This window comes from Narcine bancroftii, chromosome 1, assembly GCF_036971445.1.
Source record: "Narcine bancroftii isolate sNarBan1 chromosome 1, sNarBan1.hap1, whole genome shotgun sequence".
Lineage (NCBI taxonomy): Eukaryota > Metazoa > Chordata > Chondrichthyes > Torpediniformes > Narcinidae > Narcine > Narcine bancroftii.
This window is the reverse complement of record NC_091469.1, coordinates 377,304,671-377,329,490: the sequence shown is the minus strand read 5'-3', so window position 1 is coordinate 377,329,490 and position 24,820 is coordinate 377,304,671. Positions and strand designations below refer to the sequence as shown.

General features: G+C 47.0%; 1 protein-coding gene across 3 annotated transcripts in view; it reads right to left on the bottom strand.

Annotated features, from left to right (window-relative positions):
• Positions 1 to 21,599, bottom strand: part of c1h18orf21 (chromosome 1 C18orf21 homolog) — a 64,058-nt gene extending 42,459 nt beyond the window's left edge. The window contains exons 1-3 of one of the 3 annotated variants that reach the window (XM_069913410.1): positions 21,481 to 21,599; positions 18,319 to 18,375; positions 1,108 to 1,206 (exon numbers count right to left, since the gene is read on the bottom strand). In XM_069913410.1, coding sequence (XP_069769511.1) covers positions 1,108 to 1,196 — 89 coding nt within the window. In that variant the 5' untranslated portion in view covers positions 1,197 to 1,206; positions 18,319 to 18,375; positions 21,481 to 21,599. Of the gene's footprint in view, positions 1 to 1,107; positions 1,207 to 18,318; positions 18,376 to 20,976; positions 21,429 to 21,480 lie in introns of those variants that run through there. The other 2 variants (XM_069913409.1, XM_069913411.1) reach the window with 2 other exon arrangements.
• Positions 21,600 to 24,820: the final 3,221 nt, after the last annotated feature.

The following is a 24,820-nucleotide window of genomic DNA, read 5'->3' as shown; positions in this document are numbered from 1 at the left end:
TGCCACGCTCTCTCCCAACAGCCCGATATCAGTCCCCACACTGACAGCCTGTGCTGGCCGCCCCAGACTGTGGGGACCGACATCGAGCTGTTGGGAGAGAGCGGGGCAGAGGGATCAGTGTGGGGATGTCCTTGTGCTGATGGTCCATGCCAGCCGCCCCACACCATGGGGACCGATATCGAGCTGTTGGGAGAGAGCGGGGCAGAGGGATCAGTGTGGGGACGTCCCTGTGCTGATGGTCCATGCCAGCTGCCCCACAGTGTGGGGACTGATAATGGGCTGTGGGCGGGATGTCCCCACACCGACAGCCCTCGCCAGCTGTCCCACACTGTGGGGACTGATATCAGGCTGATGGGAGAGTACAGGGCAGAAGGATCAGTATGGGGACATCCTCCGCAGGACGTCCCTGCACTGACAGCCCGCGCCGGCCGCCCCACAGTGTGGGGACTGATATAGGGCTGTGGGTGTGACGTCCCTACACTGACAGCCTGTGCTGGCTGCCCCACAGTGTGGGGACTGATATAGGGCTGTGGGAAGAGAGCAGGGCAGTGGGACAACTCCGCGCTGACAGCCCATGCTGGCTACCCCTGCCTTGACGACCCGCGCTGTCAGGTGCTCGCCAGCTGACCGTAACCCCCTTAGCAGCCGCTTTCAGGTGGATGCATTCATGTGCCGGGGGGACCTCAGTGCTCTGGCGATTATCTCCCCCGGAGGAGGGTTACAAAGTTCACCTCTCATGTGCCTCCTGCGATTTCAAGTGGCCTCCCGGCAGCCGCATATGGGCATAATATGTGGCTTTATAGCAGGGGATTTTGGCCACCTGAAAGTGCCTAGTGCCTTTATGCAGCAAAGGCCTCTCCACTTATCATCTCCCACTCTCACCGCCCTCCCTCCCCACTTTTGTCCGGCCATCTCTCATGTTCCCCCACAATTTGATGAAGGGTTCAACTTTACCTTACTTTATCTAACAGTACATAAAGGCACTGTTTGACCTGCTGAGTTTCTCCAGCATGTGTGTTTTTTCACTATAAATTCAAGATCAATACAAAGGCGGGAGGGGGGAGGAGTGGGGGAAGAGATAACTGATTAAAATCCTGAATCACTTACAAGAGGAAGCTTGCAACTGCTGGACACGTTTCCTTCAGTTGAAAAGCTGAATTCTTGAGAAATTGCAGTCTTTTGAAATTGTCCATCATCAAAAGGAAGCTGAAGAAATTGAAAAGTTATCGTTTATTTTCATACCAAGAAGCTGAACAATTAGGAAAACTATTAATGCAAGGTATAGGCTGGTGCAATATAATTTTTTTTGCATCAGCTGTAATTTACTCTGCAAAAATTAATTAAATTGAAATCTGTATTATCCAATTTATGAGACCTTTTTGCAGTCGACCTGGTCATGCTGTAAGATGAGATCCTTTTAGGAAGATTTGGGGAATCTCCTGGAACGAATTACAGGAATTTGATACCCTCAGGAACCTGAATTGTTTTTATTGGGGAAATTACCAGATACAAGACCTAAAATGAGGCTGTCAAAATATCAATTGAAGTTTGTTAAATTTGCTTCAGGAAAGGCATAGCCATTACTTGGAAATCTGATTCCCAACTGAGTCTGATCTGCTGGAAGTCAGAAATGCATAGTTGTCTTTTCCCCGGAGAAGATTACATACAACCTCAGAAACTGTTAAAACATGTTTTTAAGAATATAAAACATGGGGTTTAACCTTTTATGATTTACCCACCTCTGGTCTCCAATACCGCCATCTCCAGTTTCCCCAGTGATGTTGATGTCCAGACATTTATCCCTTAAGGGAGGAAGTAACCTCTGAATGAATCTGTATGACACTAATGCTTTTGGAAAAAATGACTTTGTCACATTAATTGGGAGAATCACCTCTTCTTTTTTCTTCTTCCTTTGGAGGAGAGATGTTTTTTCTTTTTTTTTGTTTCCTACTTTTCTTTTAAAGATCAGCACAGTCTTTAATTTTGTATGTATAAACTATAGGGGAGAATTTGATAATTGTGATAACGTGTTGAATCTTCCTTTTTTGTACATCACCATGTAGTTTGGTTTTGGTATTTTATTGTATATATCTGTAATGTTTCTTTGATTTTCTTTGTTTTGTAACTTCATGTTGATTGAAAATTAAATAAATAAAAGAAAGGAAAAAAAAAAGCTGAATAATTAAATACATGCCCAGAATCAATGGCTGAACTTCCCCACAAGTCCACTACAACTGGCCTGGAAACAGTAAGCTTGGGTATGGTCAGGCAAATAAAAGACTTCTTTGTTTGATTTCAAAACTGCCCTTTTCCAAAAAGAGAACTTTGCATTCAAGTCACAACTAGCTTACTGCATTAGAAATTTTGCAAACTAAAGAGCAATGAACGAATCCCGATCTGGGCAAGAGCAAAGGGGAGGCGGCGGCCCCGGCCTCGGTCGAGTGAGGCAGGCGGAGGCCCCGGTCCGGGCAGAAAGTAGGAGGCGGCGGCCCCAGTCCGGGCACAGGGAAAGCAGCGGTGGCCTCAGCCCCGGTCCAGGCAGTATGGACCGACCTAGGAGGGGAGGCAGACCCCTCCAGCCCGGGTAAGAAACCTGCATAGGAGAAGGCCACTCCGATATAAAACCTACGACCCAAGGACCTCGCTGCCACGTCCCAGCTTGCTTGGCCACGGCACACGAACCATGGGTGTAAAGGGTGGGGCCAGTACTGCGCGCACTGCACTCCACCTAAAAGCTCCTTTGCGCAGGCCCGAGGACAGGTCCACGTCCTCCCCCTCCACGTCCTCCCCCTCAAAAGATGCTCACAAACTCAAGCTAGCATGCTGGAACATCAGAACCATGCTAGACAAGGCTGACAGCCACCGACCTGAACGTCGGTCTGCCCTCATTGCACATGAACTCCTCAGACTTGACATCAACATAGCTGCTCTCAGTGAAGTTCGCCTTGCAGATGTAGGCAGCCTCCAAGAAAGCGGCGCGGGCTACACACTCTACTGGTCTGGCAAGCCTATGGATGAACGACGCCTATCTGGTGTAGGCTTCATGGTCAAGAACTCCATTGCCTCCAAACTCGAAAACCTCCCGACAGGCCACTCGGACCAGATCATGTCCATGCGACTCCCCCTTCTAAACAAGCGTCGCATCACCCTTATCAGTGTCTATGCTCCAACCCTCCAGGCGGAACCAGCAGAAAAGGACAAGTTCAACACTGACCTGCGCAACCTCATTCAACGCACCCCTACAGCCGACAAGGTTGTCATCCTTGGCGACTTCAACGCTCACGTCGGAAAAGACTCAGAAACCTGGCCAGGAATCCTGGGCAAGCATGGTGTCGGCAAGGGCAACGACAATGGGTGCCTCCTGTTGGAGCTCAGCGCAGAACAGCGGCTTGTCATTACAAACACCCTTTTTCAACAGAGGGACAGCCTGAAGACTACCTGGATGCATCCCCGATCCAAACACTGGCTCCTCCTGGACTACGTCCTGGTGCGAAAAAGAGACAAACGAGATGTGCTCCACACCAGGGTCATGCCCAGCGCGGAATGCCACACTGACCACCGGCTGGTTCGCTGCAAGCTCAACCTTCACTTCAAGCCAAAGCCCAGGAACAGTAAAGCCCCCAGAAAGAGGTTCAATGTTGGAAACCTGCAGTCAGACGAAGTGAGAGGAAACTTCCAGGCAAACCTCAAAGCAAAGCTCGAGGATACAATCCGCCTCACGGACTCGTCCCCTGAAACCCTCTGGGATCAGCTGAAGACTACCATACTGCAATCCACTGAAGAGGTACTGGGCTTCTCCTCCAGGAAAAACAAGGACTGGTTCGACGAAAACAGCCAGGAAATCCAGGAGCTGCTGACAAAGAAGCGAGCTGCCCACCAGGCTCACCTTACAAAGCCGTCCTGGCCAGAGAAGAAACAAGCCTTCCGTCGCGCATGCAGCCATCTTCAGCGCAAACTCCGGGAGATCCAAAATGAGTGGTGGACTAGCCTCGCCAAGTGAACCCAGCTCAGCGTGGACATTGGCGACTTCAGGGGTTTTTACGAGGCTCTAAAGGCTGTGTACGGCCCCTCACCCCAAGTCCAAAGCCCGCTGCGCAGCTCAGACAGCAAAGTCCTCCTCAGCGACAAGATCTCCATCTTCAACTGATGGTCAGAACACTTCCAATCTCTTTTCAGTGCCAACTGCTCAGTCCAAGATTCCGCCCTGCTCCAGCTCCCTCAACAGCCCCTAAGGCTAGAGCTGGATGAGGTTCCCACCCTGGATGAGACATATAAGGCAATCGAACAACTGAAAAGTGGCAAAGCAGCAGGTATGGATGGAATCCCCCCAGAGATCTGGAAGGCTGGCGGCAAAACTCTGCATGTCAAACTGCATGAGTTTTTCAAGCTTTGTTGGGACCAAGGAAAACTGCCTCAGGACCTTCGTGATGCCATCATCATCACCCTGTACAAAAACAAAGATGAGAAATCAGACTGCTCAAACTACAGGGGAATCATGCTGCTCTCCATTGCAGGCAAAATCTTTGCTAGGATTCTCCTAAATAGAATAATACCTAGTGTTGCCGAGAATGTTCTCCCAGAATCACAGTGCGGCTTTCACGCAAACAGAGGAACTACTGACATGGTCTTTGCCCTCAGACAGCTCCAAGAAAAGTGCAGAGAACAAAACAAAGGACTCTACATCACCTTTGTTGACCTCACCAAAGCCTTCGACACCGTGAGCAGGAAAGGGCTTTGGCAAATACTAGAGCGCATCGGATGCCCCCCAAAGTTCCTCAACATGGTTATCCAACTGCACAAAAACCAACAAGGTCGGGTCAGATACAGCAATGAGCTCTCTGAACCCTTCTCCATTAACAATGGCGTGAAGCAAGGCTGCGTTCTCGCACCAACCCTCTTTTCAATTTTCTTCAGCATGATGCTGAACCAAGCCATGAAAGACCTCAACAATGAAGACGCTGTTTACATCCGGTACCATACGGATGGCAGTCTCTTCAATCTGAGGCGCCTGCAAGCTCACACCAAGACACAAGAGCAACTTGTCTGTGAACTACTCTTTGCAGACGATGCCGCTTTAGTTGCCCATTCAGAGCCAGCTCTTCAGCGCTTGACGTCCTGTTTTGCGGAAACTGCCAAAATGTTTGGCCTGGAAGTCAGCCTGAAGAAAACTGAGGTCCTCCATCAGCCTGCTCCCCACCATGACTACCAGTCCCCCCACATCTCCATCGGGAACACAAAACTCAAAACGGTCAACCAGTTTACCTATCTCGGCTGCACCATTTCATCAGATGCAAGGATCGACAACGAGATAGACAACAGACTCGCCAAGGCAAATAGCGCCTTTGGAAGACTACACAAAAGAGTCTGGAAAAACAACCAACTGAAAAACCTCACAAAAATAAGCGTATACAGAGCCGTTGTCATACCCACACTCCTGTTCGGCTCCGAATCATGGGTCCTCTACCGGCATCACCTACGGCTCCTAGAACGCTTCCACCAGTGTTGTCTCCGCTCCATCCTCAACATTCATTGGAGCGACTTCATCCCTAATATCGAAGTACTCGAGATGGCAGAGGCCGACAGCATCGAATCCACGCTGCTGAAGATCCAACTGCACTGGATAGGTCACGTCTCCAGAATGGAGGACCATCGCCTTCCCAAGATCGTGTTATATGGCGAGCTCTCCACTGGCCACCGTGACAGAGGCACACCAAAGAAGAGGTACAAGGACTGCCTAAAGAAATCTCTTGATGCCTGCCACATTGACCACCGCCAGTGGGCTGATATCGCCTCAAACCGTGCATCTTGGCGCCTCACAGTTCGGCGGACAGCAACCTCCTTTGAAGAAGACCGCAGAGCCCACCTCACTGACAAAAGACAAAGGAGGAAAAACCCAACACCCAACCCCAACCAACCAATTTTCCCCTGCAACCGTGTCTGCCTGTCCTGCATCGGACTTGTCAGCCACAAACGAGCCTGCAGCTGACGTGGACATTTACCCCCTCCATAAATCTTCGTCCGCGAAGCCAAGCCAAAGAAAAAAAGAATAAAATTTTGTACTGTGTCAGCCTGTAATTGTGAAGATCGGGCTGGCACATTGTATAGCAGCAGATGCGGACAGAGATCGCTAAAGTGACTTCAAGGACAACGAACCGGCGGGGTAAGAAGCTGGGGCAGCATCAGACCAACAGCCCTAAAATGGTATTGGTCAAGCTGCCCAGCTAACTCAGCAGAAACAGACTGGGGAAGAAGGGCATTCATATGCATGGACATTCCAGCCGCTATTGTTATTCATATGGCTGACTCAGTCAATCAGCAATGGCGGGAACTTAAACAGTATAACAGCCTTTCCAGCCCTGATAAGTGAGGTTAACCTGCCAGTGTGTGTGTGTGTGTGTGTGTGTGTGTGTGTGTGTGTGTGTGTGTGTGTGTGTGTGTGTGTTTCTTTGTAACGGTCGGCTGCAATTGGTCACCCCGACAGTTTAGAAGGAATTTAAACCTAGCGAAGGAGAACAAAGCAGCAGTCAGCACAGTTGGTCTGAAGCTCCCGACTTTCTGGACAGTTCGACCTGGCGTGTGGTTCGACCAGGTGGAGGTTCAGTTCCAGATATGGGGCATCACAGCAGTACTACCATGTGGTCGGCGTCTGGATTGTCAGACTGCAGAGTGGCCAACTTTATCCACAGGCCACAATCAGAAGGCACTTACACTGCCTTCAAAGAGACGTTCGGAATCTCACAGCGAGAGCGAGGAGCATGTTTGCTCCACCTGGATGGGCTTGGAGACGGATCCCCGTCGGCACTTATCAACAAGATGCTGGCCCTCCTGGGAGATGAGCAGCTCGACATCATGTTCGAGCAGGTGTTCCTGGAACAGGTGCCTGAAGACATCAAACTGCTTCTGACGAATGGGGATTTCACCAACCCCCAGAAAGTCACAGCACAGGCAGACATTCTGTGGAAACAGAAATAGAAGTGCTTGGCTACCACGGGGCTTGTAAAGAAGACCCACAATCAGACCAGAGCAGACCCAAGCAAGGAATAGCAGATGAGAGGCAGGAGCAAGTCCAGGGAAACGACAAGGCCAGCCGTCGCTGATGGCCACGATGGCTGGCCACCAAGAGAGCCTCCTGTCCAGCAGATGCTTCCTGGTGGATTCAGGAGCAGAAGTCAGTGTGATACCCCCGACAGGGTTGGACACTAGGCACAGGCTAGCGGGACCCAAATTGAGGGCTGTCAACAACAGCAGTATACGGACCTATGGCACTCGTAGGGTTGAGCTGCAGTTCGGGGACAATCGCTTCTCATGAGAGTTCATGCTAGCCGCAGTGGAACAACCACTCCTCGGAGCAGATTTCCTGCGATCCCACAGCCCCCTAGTGGACCTTAAGGGTAAGCGACTCGTCCACACCGAGTCTTACCAGACCATCGCACTGAGGGGTGCTAGGTTTCTGGCAATGCATCTGGACTCTGTCCACACCGCAGGGATGAGTTCCCCAAGGTGCTAGTGGGATTCTCAGCAATCCTTTCCCCTCAGTTCACAGAGAGATGCCTCGACATGGTGTCAGACATCACATCCTGACCAAGGGCTCACCTCTCCACGCAAGGGCGAGACGACTTCCCCGGAGAAGCTCCGACTGGCCAAGGAGTTGTGTTGTTCGATGGTCAGACAGCCCATGGGCCTTTCCCCTGCACATGGTGTCTAAAGCAACTGGGGGCTGGAGACTATGTGGCGACTATCATCAGCTCAATGAAGCCACCACCCTGGACCGTTACCAGTACCACACATCCAGGATTTTGCGGCAAACCTGCAAGGGGCAACAATATTCTCAAGGAGATGCCCAGATGAACTCCGTTCTATGCTCAATTCGACCACACTATCTCGGAAGATCTTTCCTGGAACCAACACACCAATGGCATCATGAAGAAAGCCTCTACTTCTTCAGGAGTTTGCGGAGGAGCTAGTGGAGTTGTTCAAGTGAACCGGTACAGACTTGAAGGGCCGACATGGCCTGTTTCCGTGCTGTAAACGGTTATATGATTATAAAGTGCACCTCATGCGAGGATATCACCAGATCGCGGTGCATCCTGATGACTTCCCTAAGACGGCCATCATCACTCCATTTGGATGCCATTCGGGCTCAAAAATGCAGCACACATATTCCAGCAACGGATGGATGCAGTGGGCCGAGACCTGGACAGCACTTTTGTCTACCTCAACAATATCTTCGTGGAAAGTAGAACCTGACAGGAATACCTTCAGCATCTCCAAAATCTCTGTAGTCATCTGCAGTTCAGCCTCACCATCAACCATTGGCATCCTTGTCCACAGGATTACAAAGGACGGGCCACACCACTGCCCGACAAGGTAGAGGCCATCCGCAGCTTCCCGAAGCCCAGAACAACCAAAGGTCTGCAGGAGTTCGTGGGGATAATAAACTTTTATCGCAGGTTTATCCCAACAGTGCTCGACTGATGTGCCCCCTGTTCATCTTGATGTCCGGCAAGGAGAAGGACCTGACCTGAGACAACGAATCCGCACGTGCCTTTGTGGAAACCAAAGAAGCCCTGGCCAAAGCTGCACTCCTGACCCACCCCAGACCAGATGCACCCACGGCCCTCACAGTCGATGCATCAGGAACAGCGATTGGTGGAGTCCTGGAGCAGCAGATAGAAGACTCCTGAACTAAAGTGCAGTGCTTTCAATAAAGAGCTGTGGGTACTTTCTTGAAGGAAAGGCCTTCACAGCTTTCACGGACCACAAACCATCGACTTTTGCCCTGGCTAAAATCTCCAATCCCTGATCAGCCCACCAACAGAGACACTTGTCTTACATCTTAAAAGTACAAAACCACCGTCAAACGCATCTCGGGAAAAGACAACGTGCTCACAGTCGCTTTGTCAAGACACAGCATCCACTCCCTAGTCAACGGACTGGACTTTGCAGCACTGGCAGATGCACAGCAGCAGGATGACGAGATCCCACAGTATGCTGTCACAGGCCTTCAGCTTCAGGACGTTCCAGTTGGCACAGGTACTACCACTCTCTTGTGCGATGTGACCACCAACCAGGTTCGACTGATTGTCCCAATGGCATGGAGGCGATGAGTTTTTGACTCCATGCATGGGCTGGCAAACCCATCCATCAGGACTACGTTCCGGCTGGTGGCCAGCAAGTATGTATGGCATGGATTGCAGAAACAAGTCCGGGGCTGGGCCAAGGCGTGTATGCAGTGCCAAACAGCCAAAGTGCAGCAACACACCAAGGTTCCCCCCACAGCCTTTTGAGCCAATGGAACACAGGTTTGACCACATTCACATGGACACAGTGGGAACCTTGCCAGTCTCTCAGGGTTTCCGCTACCTGTTCACCTGGTGGCCAGAAGCAATCCCTCTGGACGAAACATCCACCAGATCCTGTGCCAAAGCACTCCTCTCATCCTGGATTGCAAGATTCGGGACTGCCACAGCATATCACTTCTGACTGAGGTGCACAGTTCACTACCAGTTTGTGGACTGACATTGCCAACCTGTGGGGCTCTCAGCTACACCATACGACGGCATACCACCCACAAGCCATTGGCACGGTGGAGCGTTTCCACAGGCACCTCAAGACTGCCCTCATGACCAGACTCAAGGGCCCCAACTGGGTGGACGAGCTACCATGGGCACTACTGGGCATCCGAACAGCGCCGAAAGAAGACCTCCACGCATCCTCTGCTGAACTCGTCTACGGAGCCCCACTCACTGTTCCCAGGGAGTTTCGTTCCACATGCCAGAGGACAGCAGGAGGAGACAACCACCTTCCTGGACAGGCTGTGCAAAAAGGTTGGTAACCTGGCTCCGATCCCACACTCCAGACACAGACAAGCCAAGTCCAACATCCCCAAAGAACTCAAGGACTTTGAATACGTGTTTGTATGCAAAGAACCCCACAGTTCACCACTACAGGAGACATACTAAGGTCCCTTTCAAGTCATCTGTAACAACAGAGCCATTTTCAAGCTAGACATCGGTGGTAAACCAAAGGTCTTCACTACAGATAGACTCAACCTGCCCACACAGACCCAGCAGAACCCGTGGAGACACAACACCTCGATGCAGAGGCAGACCACAAAAAACCTTGGGGACTAAACCTAGGGACACTATAGACTGTAACGCCTGTTCTTGGGGGGCGGGTTCATGTGGCAGCCCGCAATTGCGGAGATCGGGCCGGCACATTGTGTAGCAGCAGACGCGGACAGAGTTCGCTAAAGCGACTTCCAGGACAACGAACCGGCAGGGGTAGAAGCTGGGGCAGCATCAGACCAACAGCCCTATAACAGTCACTGCGAAATCAGTTGACGCTTGCGAGCGGGTTCGCAAATCCAAATGAAGAGGGGAGATGTGGTTGCCCGACAAGGGAAAAAGAGCAACTCAGAGAGGGGAGGGACTACTGGAGTTAAAGGAATTTTAGATATGGGAATAGTGGAAATATTTTATGTTTTAGAAATGTTGTCTTACAATGTGTTCAAAAAAAAAACAGAAATGGATAAGAAGGGAAGGTGGTGATGAGGAAACGGAAAGATAAACAAAGTATGAAATGGCCATGTTGAACTATATGACATTAAACATTAATGGAATACATAACCAAATCAAAAGGAAGAAGCTGTTAAATTTACTGAAAAAAGAAAAAAATGATATAGCATTCGTGCAAGAAACACATCTAACTGAAGTGGAACACAAGAAATTAAAGATAAATTGTACAGGACATGTAACAGCAGCATCATATAATTCAAAAGCCAGAGGAGTAGCTATATTAATCAATAAAAATGTACCAATCAAAATAGAAGAGGAAATAATAGATCCAGCAGGGAGATATGTAATGATAAAATGTCAGATATATTCAGAATTTTGGAATTTACTCAATGTATACTCACCTAATGAAGAAGATCAAAAATTTAAGCAAGATATCTTTTTGAAGATAGCAGACATGCAAGGGAACATACTAATAGGAGGGGATTTTAACCTTAATTTGGACTCAAACATGGATAAAATTGGAAAAAAAACTAACAGAAAGAACAAAGTAACCAAATTTATAATTAAATCGATGCAGGAAATGCAACTTTTGGATATATGCAGGAAACAACATCCAAAGGAAAAGGAATATTCATATTATTCGGGTAGACATAAAACATACTCAAGGATAGACCTATTCCTGTTATCAGCCCACATTCAAGGAAGAGTTAAGAAAACGGAATATAAAGCTAGATTGTTATCAGATCACTCACCCCTGTTATTGGCAAAAGAGCTAGAGGATATCCCACCAAGAATGTATAGATGGAGATTAAACTCTATGCTACTTAAAAGACAGGATTTTAGAGAATTCATTGAGCGACAAATTAAAATGTACTTTGTAATAAATATGAATCAGTGAAAAATAAATTTATACTATGGGACGCAATGAAAGCATTCATCAGAGGACAGATAATAAGTTATGTAACTAAGATGAAGAAGGACTACAATTGAGAAATAGAACAGTTGGAAAGGGAAATAACAAATACAGAAAAAGAATTAGCAATAAAGGAAGATACAACTAAAAGAAGAGAATTGACAGACAAGAAAATAAAATATGAAACACTATAAACATATAAGGTGGAGAAGAACATAATGAAGACAAAACAGAAATATTATGAGCTAGGAGAAAAGATGCACAAAATACTAGCGTGGCAGCTTAAGACAGAACAAACTAAAAGAACAGTATTTGCATCAAGGAAAAAGGACAAACAAATTACATATAACCCAACGGAGATCATCGAAAACTTCAGGGAATTCTACAAACAACTATATCAAACTGAAAATGAAGGGAAAGAAGACAAAATTTCTAACTAAAATTGAACTACCGAAATTACAAATAGAGGAGCAAAATAAATTAATAAAACCATTTGAAATAGAAGAAATACAGGAGATATTAAAAAAACTACCGAACAATAAAACACCGGGAGAGGATGGACTCCCAATAGAATTCTATAAAACATTTAAAGACTTATTAATTTCTCCTCTCCTGGAAGTAATGAACCAGATTGAAAAAACACAAAACATATCAGATTCATGCAAAACAGCAATAATTACAGTAATACCAAAGATGGGGAAAGATCCACTAACATCAGCATCGTATAGACCAATATCTCTACTTAACACAGATTATAAGATAATAGCTAAACTATTAGCAAACAGATTGGCCGACTGTGTACCAAAAATAGTAAAACTAGATCAAACTGGATTTATTAAAAAAAGACAAACAACGGACAATATCTGTAAATTCATTAACTTAATCCATGCGGTACAAGGAAACAAAACTCCAACAGTAGCGGTTGCTTTAGACACAGAGAAAGCCTTTGACAGAGTAGAATGGAATTATTTATTCAAAATACTACAAAAATTCAACATACCAGAGAAATATATTAATTGGATTAAAGCATTATATAAGGGACCATTGGCAAAAGTGACAGTAAATGGATATATATCAAACCAATTTAAATTAAGCAGATCAACAAGGCAGGGATGTCCACTATCTCCCTCACTGTTCGCGTTAGCTATAGAACCACTAGCAGAACTGATAAGAACCGAAAACAAAATACGAGGGATAAAAATAAAAGAGAAGGAATATAAAATCAGTCTATTTGCAGATGACGTTATAATATACTTAACAGAACCAGAAAAATCAGTAAACGAATTACATAAGAAATTGAAGGAATATGGAGAAGTATCGGGGTACAAGATCAACGCAAATAAAAGTTAAGCAATGCCAATGAATAATGCGGATTTCACAAAGTTTAGATGGCAAACACAAGCAATTCGATACCTAGGTTTACAACTAAATAATAATCTTGGCCATCTATATAAACTAAATTATCAGCCATTAATGAAAAAATTACAAGACGACTTAGAGCACTGGAAAGACTTACCACTAACACTGATAGGAAGGATAAACTGTATTAAAATGAACATCTTCCCAAGGATACAATACCTATTTCAATCATTACCAATTCACCTAACAGAGAAATTCTTCAAGGAGCTAAAGAAAATAAGAAGGAAATTCTTATGGAAAGGGGGGAAACTGAGGATAGCACTAGATAAATTAACAGAATGGTACAAGCAAGGAGGCTTACAACTACCAAATTTTAAGAATTATTATAGAGCCGCACAATTAAGATACCTATCAGATTTTTATCAAACAAGGGAAAAACCAGATTGGACCAAATTAGAGCTAGATAAAATAAGGAAGATATCTGAACATATACTATATAAGTGGGATGAAAAATTGGTGCAACGTAGGAATTCACCAGTATTGCACCATCTGCTCAACATTTGGAAGAAGATTCACGAAGAAAGGAATAAAATAAATTATCAACTACCAAAATTAATATTGACACAAAATCAACTAATCCCTTTCACAATAAATAACCTTTCCTTCAGAGAATGGGAGAGAAACGGGATCAAAAGAATAGAAAATTGTTTTTCGGGAAATAAATTATTATCTTTTGAACAAATGAAGGACAAATATAATATAACTCATGATACAAGGTTTGCATACCACCAACTGAAAACCTACTTGAAGGACAAATTGGGAAACAGTCTGAGGTTACCAGAAGGAAACAATTTTGAATATGTGATTATAGACACAATGATCATTAAAAAATGTATAACAAACATGTACATCAAACTGCAAGAAAAGGAGAACGAGGAAACAAACTGTAAACCTAAACAAAAATGGGAACAAGATCTAAACAAAGATAAAGAATGAAGCATGGGAAAAGCTATGCTCCGGAACTATGAGAAATGCAACAAAACGAGGTTACGCATGATACAATATAATTGGTTACACAGGCTATACATCACACCCCAAAAGTTAAATAAATGGGACCCAACAGTATCAGACAGATGTTTTCCCTGTAAAAAGGAAACGGGAACAACAATACATGCAATTTGGACATGTGAGAAAGTGAAAAAATTTTGGGAAGATCTAAACCAGATATTAAATATACCAAAAAACCTAGAGATCTTCCTTCTAAGTAATATAAGAAATAAATAATTTGGACTTGATTTAGATGGAGCACAAAAAAAGATTTATTATGACAGCCTCAGCTGTTGCAAAAAATGTATTATGTCAACCTGGAAATTAGAAGACAACTTGAGAATACAACAATGGTACAAAGTAATAAATAAATGTATTCCATTAGAAAAATAACATATAATTTAAGAAGTAACATCACAATATTCGAACAAATATGGGAACCATACATGAAATACAATAGAGAAATCCTACCACAGACCTCCACCACCTAAAATGACAGAAGGAGAAGGCAACAAAATGAACTGACTCAGTATATAAAAGACAAAAATGTCTTGTTTATTTTTATTAAGTGATGACATTGTTTAACGGGTTTAATGTATCTTATAGATTGAACTTTGAATAAATAGGAAGGGGGAGGGGGAGGGAAGGAAGGGAGGGGGGGAAAAAGGGGAGAAAATGTCGTGCCATATGCACCCATTTTGGTAAATCAGTTTCAAAGAAAAATGCCAAAATCTGAATTGTGAAGCCAGATAATATTTTTTTTAAATCTGGGAGCCTCAATCCCCCTAATTTATGATTCCACATCAATTTTTCTAATGCTATTCTAGGTACTTTATTCCATAAAAATGGTCTTACCAAATCATTTATTATTTTTTTAAAACTTGTTTGGTAAATATATTGGTATTGACTGGAACAAATATTGAATTTTCGACATAATCTTAATTTTAATACAATTAACTTTCCGTATTAATGTTAGGGGCAAGTCCTTCCACTTCTGTGTCTTTTTCTATTTTTGCCAGCAGAGGGGAGTAATTCAACGTATACAAGTTATTCAAGTTGTTATTGAGCATAATTCCCAAGTATTTAATCCCTTCACTTTTCCGTTTAAGCATACTATTTGCTTTAAAACATTCGTGGCCATGATTTGTTAATGGTAATGTTTTACTTTTATCCACATTTATCTTATACCCTGATACTCTTCCATTATTTTGTTAAAATTTCCTGCAGTTTTTCCATTGATCTTTCGGGTTCAGACATATATAACAGTATATCATCGGCAAACAAACTAATTTTGTGTTGGACTTGAAGGCTTTAATTTCAGGATCGCCCCTAATCATTTCTGTTCGAGGTTCTATCACGATTACAAATAATGCCGGAGAGAGGGGGCAGCCTTGTCTACTCAATCGACTTAATGGGAACATTCCTGATGTTTGACTATTGGTTATTATTTTTACTTGTGCTTTTTTATATAATGCCCTAATCCAGTCAATAAATCATAGAAACATAGAAAATAGGTGTAGGAGTAGGCCATTTGGCCCTTCAAGCCTACACCGCCATTCATTTTGATCATGGCTGATCATCCACTCAGTACCCGGTTCCAGCTCTCTCTCCATACCCCCTGATCCCCCTAGTCAAAAGTACTAAATTTAACTCTCTCTTAAATATAGCTATGGAACTGGCCTCAATCACTTCCTGTGGCAGAGAATTCCAAAAATTCACCAGCCTCTGAGTGAAAATTCTTCCTCATCTCAGTCCTAAAGAATTTCCCCTTTATCCTTAAACTGTGACGCCTGGTTCTAGACTTGCTCAACATTGGAAACAATCTTCCTGCATCTAGCTTGTCAATTCCCTTAAGAATTTTGAACATTTCTATTAAATCTCCTCTTAATCGTCTAAACTCCAGCGAGTACAAGCCCAGTCGTTCTAGCCTTTCTTCATATGCAAGTCCCGTCATCCCTGGTATCAATCTGGTAAACCTTTTCTGGACTCTCTCCATGGCAATGATATCCTTCCTCAGATAAGGAGACCAAAACTGAACACAATACTCCATGTGAGGTCTCACCAAGGCCCTATACAACTCGAATCCTCTTGATATGAACGCCAACATACCATTCGCCTTTTTACTGCTTGCTGCACCTGAATGCCCACTTTTAATGACTGATGCACAGCAACACCGAGGTCTCTTTGCATCTCCCCTTTTCCTAATTGGATACCATTAAGATAGTACTCAGCCCTCCCATTCTTTCCTCCAAAGTGGACAACCACACACTTATCCACATTATATTGCATCTGCCATGCATTTGCCCACTCACCCAACCTGTCCAAGTCACCCCGCACACTCTTAACAGCCTCTACACAGCTTACAATCCCACCCAGCTTCGTGTCGTCTGCAAACTTGGAAATGCTGTTCTCTATTTCCTCATCTAAATCATTAATATATATCATAAATAACTGGGGTCCCAGCACTGAGCCTTGTGGTACCCCACTAGTAACTGAAATCCTCGTCCTCTACCTAATTTTTCCAATGTTTTAAATAAAAAAGGCCATTCAAGTCTATCGAATGCCTTTTCTGCATCTACTGATACTATTATATTGGTGTCTTTCCTTGATTGAGTTAAATGTATTATTTTAAATAATCACACCAGGTTATTTGTCTACCCTTAACAAATCCCACTTGGTCTGTGTGTATTAATTTAGGTAAATACTGTCCCAGCCTGTTCGCCAGTGCCTTTGCTATTATTTTGGAGTCTGCATTTAAAAGAGATATTGATCAGTAAGAAGTTGTTTTCAGAGAGTCTCTATTCTTTTTTGACAGTACAGTAATTATTGCCATTGAGAAGGAATCCAGTAATGTCTGGGTTTCTACTGCTCGCTCTATTACATCCATGAATAAAGGTATTAGCAATTCTTCAAATTCTTTATAAAACTCACCCTCGCCTGGAACTTTGTTAGCCAGAAGAGTTCCTAATGCTCTTTCAATTTCCTCCCTCATAAAATGTAAATCTAATTCCTGCCTGTCCTCATCATTCAACTTCGGGAGTTCTCTATTTCAGCCTCGTTTCCTGGCGAGTCAGATTTGTATGTTTTTACAATACTATTTAAATATTTAATTTATCTCTTTCTGATTATATGTAACTGTATCGTTTTCCTTCTGTATAGCATTATAGCTCTTGCTAATTCTTCAGCCTTCACTTGGCATGCCAGTACTTTATCCGTATCCTAATTCGTAGTATTCTGTTTTGTGTTTAATATTGTCTTCTCTATTCTATATAATTTGCAAAGTATTGTATTGAATTTTCTTATTTTCCATTATTCTATATTTATGCTGTTCCCCCATTCTCTGATATTCTTTTTCTAATCCCCTATTTCTTTCTCCAGCTTATTTATTTCTACATTAAATTCTCTTTTGATCTTTTTTGTAAATGAAATGATTTGTCCTGTCCCGCATCGGACTGGTCAGCCACAAACGAGCCTGCAGCTGACGTGGACTTTTTACCCCCTCCATAAATCTTCGTCCGCGAAGCCAAGCCAAAGAACGAAAGAAAAGAAAGATTAAAAAAACTATTATCGGTCGAACCCAAATTTGTTTTACAAAAAAAATTCAATCTGCTGTGTTATAAATTGTTTAAAATCCTCCCTTTTTAGCAGCATCATATTCAATCGCCACATATATTTGCCTTCCTGTTTCTCTGATATTTGCATAACTAAAGTTAGCAGCGAGTGATCTGAATGTAATCTGGGTAAGTATCCCGTTTTTACTACCCTGTACTTCAAACTCAAAGATAGTAAAAACAAGTCTATTCTAGTATGTGAATCATATTTTTTTTGAATAAAACGAGTAATCTCTTTCCTTAGGATTGGACTACCTCCACACATCCATCAAATTTAAATCATTCATATATGAAAGAGTTAACTTAGCCGCCTTAGCGCTTGTTACTGTTTTTGCTGATTTATCGAGAATTGGATCCAAACAAAAATTAAAGTCTCCACCAATCAATATATTTTGCCTTCCTTCTGCCGCTTTGAGAAATACATCCTTCATAAAGGCCTCATTGTCGTAATTTGGGGCGTAGATATTCATCATCGTCCAAGATTCTGAATAAAATTTGTGTTTATCATTACATATCTACCCACTTTGTCCATGGCAATATTTTCTACGGTAATCGGAACATTTTTATTAATTAGGATTGCCACTCCCACTGCTTTCAAATTAAATGATGAAGAAAAGACCTTCCCACGCTCTCCCCCTCCCTCATAACTGCTTCAGTTTGTCACATTCTGCTTTAATAAGATGTGTTTCTTGGAGAAATACCACATCGGCTTTTATCTTTTTTAAATATGCAAGTAATCTTTTCCTTTTGACCGACCCGTTCAACCCATTAACATTAAGACATAAACTTCAATGCCTTATCCATAGCAGCATATTATAAATTCTGTCCACATAAATAAATATGTAAACAGTTTTATGATCTGTAACCTCACCCTAAAAATTATGCAACCACCGCTCCAACAGTGACGTAGACAGGAAGTCCCCGAGGCCTGCAAAGAAAAGCCCATGAAAGACTCCAGGGATGAGGAAGAAGAACCCCACCCTAAAGCGTCATCTTGAATACTAAACTCCCCTACTGACACCATTACCCCTTTAAACTAAAGTTACATCGTACTGTTACCTTCAATACCTTCTTTCCACTTTCCGAGCTCCCTGAGAAGCATAGATAGGATATAACATTTCTTAATAAAATTAAGATGACCTTCACAAAAAAATTTTACTATGTCTATAAAATCTTATTTACACCAGTCTTTTCACAGTCAACCTTTTCAGTGTCTATCTTCCTTTACTTGCTCTTTTTTATAGTTGTCAAATAAACTCTTCCATTCCTCTTTCGATTTGCAGCATCTTCTGTTACCTTCAGAGATTTCCACTCTCAATGTCGCTGGGTACAACATCGCATACTTTTAAGTTCTTTTCAAAGAGCTGCCTCTTGACCATGTCCTGATAAAACATGATCTCTGCATTGTCCCACTTTATTGGGAAATAAGAATTCTGGGTATTTTCATAAGTAACTCTCAGGATCATCTCTCTATCCTTGAAGCTCAGCAATCTCACCAAAACGGGTCAAGGGCGGGCTTCACCCATTCTCCTTGGTCCAAGCATTCGGTAAGCAAGTTCAATATGGGCTTGATCTCAGATTTCTTCGGTGCAAAGGACTTGAGGGATCCAAGTCTCGAAGAATTTCACAGCATCTCTGCCTTCTGCACCTTCTCGCAAGCCGACTATTCTCACATTGTTCCAAATGAAATTCTCCATGTGATCTAGTTTGTCCAGAAGTTGTTTATATCATCTATTTTTCAGCTTGCTTTGTCAGTTCTTCAATTTGTTTGTCATGTTTGCCAAGATCTCTCTCAGCGCTATCCATTCTTTCAGTTAAATCGCTAATGACTTCACCCACCTCTTTCATTGAAGTGATAACCTCTTTAATAGCAATCTCCACATTTGTGAAACGTTGTCCCAGACCTCTGAATTCCTGCAACAGAGTTTCCAGATCTATTATTCATTGGGAAGCAGAGGCATCTCCACCCACGCTGTCCACTGGAGCGGCTGGCAAATGTTGATGATTTTTTCCAATGTTGATGATTTTGTTTATTTTCCTTGCGATCTTTCAGTCATCCTTTGACAGTTTTCTCCAGAAGATATAGTCACTTTTTCCAGTCAAAAAATATTCTATCAAACCACTTTTTGGTTGTCTTTCGGTAACTTTTCTTGGAGAAGCATGTCTGATCAGCCACCCAGCATGGCCACGTCCCCCAATTGGTATCCTCCTTCTCGGAGACCTCGAGAGGTAATGACCCAAAATGTTGCTGAATGCTTTTCCCCTCCACAGATGCTATTTAATTTGCTGGTTTCCTCCAGCAGATTATACTTGGCTCCAAGTTCCAACATCAGCTAGTTCATTTCCCCTATAATCTTTTTATTGTGTTTCACAAAGCCCTTTATTCAAGATCTTTTGAGACCTTTATACTACCCCTTATCCATCCTACTATTTCATTCTCAAATAACCTTTTAAATTTTCAGATTGGCAATGGACAGGCTGAGGACAAACAGGTCTGTGTCAGAGTGGTGACAGAAACTAAAATGGTTGGCCTGTGGCCACGTGCAACTCAAAAGAAGACACACACACGTAGTGTGGTCAGGTTAAGCTCTGAGTTTTATTAGGGCTCAGGCCCAATTTTTATACTTGCACTGTTCCCGCTGTGGCCCCCCTTGGCTGATGTCACAACATGTATAACAAAAGCATAGGTACTTTACTGCATAACAATGCCCTTCTACCTACATGCTGTCCTTGTCTGTTGGCTGCACAGCAAGGCCAGCGCCATTTTGGGGTCGCTGGCCTTTCACCCGCCCTTGCTGTTCACCCACCAGTTCGTTTGTTGGGGCCAGTGTTGCTGCGCGGGCTGCTGGTCTTTGGATGCACTTGTCGCTGGCCTTTGGATGCGCTCGCCAGCTCGATCACCACCGCCACAGGCCTCCTTTTTATGCTTGCCATCTTCACTTCCCACTTTAGTCCATTTCTCCCCATAGATATTACCTGACTTGCAACATCCCTCTAGCTTCTTGGTTCGATTAAGATTCCAGCATTTCAAGTTGCTTGTGATTCTTGCGATACTCTTGTATCTCTTCAGATGGAAGTGCAGACAATTGCAACTTGTAAAATTTCAATAAAAACACATAACGCTGGGGGAACCCGTCAGGTCAAGCAACACCCACAGAAGGCAAAAACAGCTGACATTATGGCCAGAAGCCTTTAATAGCAACAAGTGGGCAAGAGCCTTAATAAAATGGGGGTGAGGGAAGAGTCATTTTAAACAACTTTTCCCCACACCTCAGAGTAAACTATTACCTCTATTTTGAAAACAAGCAGCACCAAACCCTTTCAGGAAATTTTGCTAGTTTACGATGAATGGAGAAACATCTGTATACTAGTTGATCATTCAGACGAAAGAGGTAAAAACAAGATGCTGGAAAACCTCAGTAATTGTCTTGGATACTTCGTTAGTCAAACGAAGTATTGACTGTATAGCACAACTTACAGTGGTAATTATGCTCATTTATTTAAATGTCTGATATTGTATGGAGCTCACCAAAAACTGTAAACCAGGCGAGAGTTTTAAAAGTAACGACAATTGATGTCGACATCGTGGATTTAACTTGAACACACCCATTGATATTTGTTCAGTTTAAAAGTGCAGGTGCCGTCTTTGCTCATCAAAACGTAATGCAGCGTGTCATCGATTCAGAGTTTAAACTCAGGCGGTTTCAATCGGAGCTCGAAGCGTGGCCACGGTGTAGACAGTGCTGGAGAAACTCAGCAGGTCAAGCAGCGCCCATAGGAGGTCGAGGGTAATCAACGTTTCGGACTCCTACATCTTTTGGCAGCTACGTTTCTACAGCACGTTTCTGTATTACACTGGAAACTTTCTGCTTAACTCCAGGTGCAGGACAGTAACTAGATTTCTTCCCGAAGTGGGGCGCCGGCCGGCCAGTCAGCGGCCGCGGGAACCGGTCGCCTCTCCTTCGGGTCGGAGACATGCGTTAACCGCGTGGGCACAGCCGATAGAGGTAACTGGAACACCCCCCATTTTTACCTGTCTCGCTTCCTTCCTGGTCCCGACTGAAGCGGCGGCCTGAAGCACAGCTAAAATCCGGAGGGGAGCCAAGAGTCAACACAACCCCAAGCTGCAAGCGGAACTTCCCGCTTGACTCAGCGACGTCACTGAGACGTCAGCAACGGACAGCCAGTGACGTCGCGACTGAGTGAAGCGAAGTGAACTGTGTCTCACAGTCACATACCCTGCCTCTGCCCCGGGGAGGAGATGGACTGGCGCCCGGAGAGCGGTGGTGTGACATTACCCCGTGGAATTACGTTGCCCTGTAACGCTGTTGGCGGTGTGATGTCTTCAAGAAGAGCGAGCAGATAGGCAGCGGTGTGGCATGACCCTGGAGGCAGCGGTGTGGCATGGCCCTGGAGGCAGCGGTGTGGCATGGCCCTGGAGGCAGCGGTGTGGCATGGCCCTGGAGGCAGCGGTGTGGCATGGCCCTGGAGGCAGCGGTGTGGCATGGCCCTGGAGGCAGCGGTGTGGCATGGCCCTGGAGGCAGCGGTGTGGCATGGCCCTGGAGGCAGCGGTGTGGCATGGCCCTGGAGGCAGCGGTGTGGCATGGCCCTGGAGGCAGCGGTGTGGCATGGCCCTGGAGGCAGCGGTGTGGCATGGCCCTGGAGGCAGCGGTGTGGCATGGCCCTGGAGGCAGCGGTGTGGCATGGCCCTGGAGGCAGCGGTGTGGCATGGCCCTGGAGGCAGCGGTGTGGCATGGCCCTGGAGGCAGCGGTGTGGCATGGCCCTGGAGGCAGCGGTGTGGCATGGCCCTGGAGGCAGCGGTGTGGCATGGCCCTGGAGGCAGCGGTGTGGCATGGCCCTGGAGGCAGCGGTGTGGCATGGCCCTGGAGGCAGCGGTGTGGCATGGCCCTGGAGGCAGCGGTGTGGCATGGCCCTGGAGGCAGCGGTGTGGCATGGCCCTGGAGGCAGCGGTGTGGCATGGCCCTGGAGGCAGCGGTGTGGCATGGCCCTGGAGGCAGCGGTGTGGCATGGCCCTGGAGGCAGCGGTGTGGCATGGCCCTGGAGGCAGCGGTGTGGCATGGCCCTGGAGGCAGCGGTGTGGCATGGCCCTGGAGCGCCGATGGGCAGTTGGCGGTGTGATGTTTCCCTGGTTAGTGGTCAGACGGGTGGTGATGTGGCTTTGATCCGGAGGGCTGGGATGGGAGAGGGGGGGAGTGACAGTGATGTGATGTTGCCTTGGAGACCCAGTTGGATAAACAGTGGTGTGATGTTGCTCCAGAGAATGGATGGACAGACGGTGGTGTAATGTCTTGGAGAGAGGATAGACTGGTGGTGGTGGTATGGCATTACCCTGGAGAGCAGATGGACATCAGCTGTGTGACGTTGCCCCGGAGAGCGGGTGGGCATCAGCTGTGTGACGTTGCCCCGGAGAGCGGGTGGGCATCAGCTGTGTGACGACGTTGCCCCGGAGAGCGGGTGGGCATCAGCTGTGTGACGTTGCCCCGGAGAGCGGGTGGGCATCAGCTGTGTGACGTTGCCCCGGAGAGCGGGTGGGCATCAGCTGTGTGACGTTGCCCCGGAGAGCGGGTGGGCATCAGCTGTGTGACGTTGCCCCGGAGAGCGGGTGGGCATCAGCTGTGTGACGTTGCCCCGGAGAGCGGGTGGGCATCAGCTGTGTGACGTTGCCCCGGAGAGCGGGTGGGCATCAGCTGTGTGACGTTGCCCCGGAGAGCGGGTGGGCATCAGCTGTGTGACGTTGCCCCGGAGAGCGGGTGGGCATCAGCTGTGTGACGTTGCCCCGGAGAGCGGGTGGGCATCAGCTATGTGACGTTGCCCCGGAGAGCGGGTGGGCATCAGCTGTGTGACGTTGCCCTGGAGAGCGGGTGGGCATCAGCTGTGTGACGTTGCCCCGGAGAGCGGGTGGGCATCAGCTGTGTGACGTTGCCCCGGAGAGCGGGTGGGCATCAGCTGTGTGACGTTGCCCCGGAGGGCGGGTGGGCATCAGCTGTGTGACGTTTCCCCGGAGGGCGGGTGGGCATCAGCTGTGTGTCGTTGCCCCGGAGGGCGGGTGGGCATCAGCTGTGTGACGTTGCCCCGGAGGGCGGGTGGGCATCAGCTGTGTGACGTTGCCCCGGAGAGCGGGTGGGCATCAGCTGTGTGACGTTGCCCCGGAGAGCGGGTGGGCATCAGCTGTGTGACGTTGCCCCGGAGGGCGGGTGGGCATCAGCTGTGTGACGTTGCCCCGGAGGGCGGGTGGGCATCAGCTGTGTGACGTTGCCCCGGAGGGCGGGTGGGCATCAGCTGTGTGACGTTGCCCCGGAGGGCGGGTGGGCATCAGCTGTGTGACGTTGCCCCGGAGGGCGGGTGGGCATCAGCTGTGTGACGTTGCCCCGGAGGGCGGGTGGGCATCAGCTGTGTGACGTTGCCCCGGAGAGCGGGTGGGCATCAGCTGTGTGACGTTGCCCCGGAGAGCGGGTGGGCATCAGCTGTGTGACGTTGCCCCGGAGAGCGGGTGGGCATCAGCTGTGTGACGTTGCCCCGGAGAGCGGGTGGGCATCAGCTGTGTGACGTTGCCCCGGAGAGCGGGTGGGCATCAGCTGTGTGACGTTGCCCCGGAGAGCGGGTGGGCATCAGCTGTGTGACGTTGCCCCGGAGAGCGGGTGGGCATCAGCTGTGTGACGTTGCCCCGGAGAGCGGGTGGGCATCAGCTGTGTGACGTTGCCCCGGAGAGCGGGTGGGCATCAGCTGTGTGACGTTGCCCCGGAGAGCGGGTGGGCATCAGCTGTGTGACGTTGCCCCGGAGAGCGGGTGGGCATCAGCTGTGTGACGTTGCCCCGGAGGGCGGGTGGGCATCAGCTGTGTGACGTTGCCCCGGAGGGCGGGTGGGCATCAGCTGTGTGACGTTGCCCCGGAGGGCGGGTGGGCATCAGCTGTGTGACGTTGCCCCGGAGGGCGGGTGGGCATCAGCTGTGTGACGTTGCCCCGGAGGGCGGGTGGGCATCAGCTGTGTGACGTTGCCCCGGAGGGCGGGTGGGCATCAGCTGTGTGACGTTGCCCCGGAGGGCGGGTGGGCATCAGCTGTGTGACGTTGCCCCGGAGGGCGGGTGGGCATCAGCTGTGTGACGTTGCCCCGGAGGGCGGGTGGGCTTCAGCTGTGTGACGTTGCCCCGGAGGGCGGGTGGGCTTCAGCTGTGTGACGTTGCCCCGGAGGGCGGGTGGGCATCAGCTGTGTGACGTTGCCCCGGAGGGCGGGTGGGCATCAGCTGTGTGACGTTGCCCCGGAGGGCGGGTGGGCATCAGCTGTGTGACGTTGCCCCGGAGGGCGGGTGGGCATCAGCTGTGTGACGTTGCCCCAGAGAGCAGATGGATGGG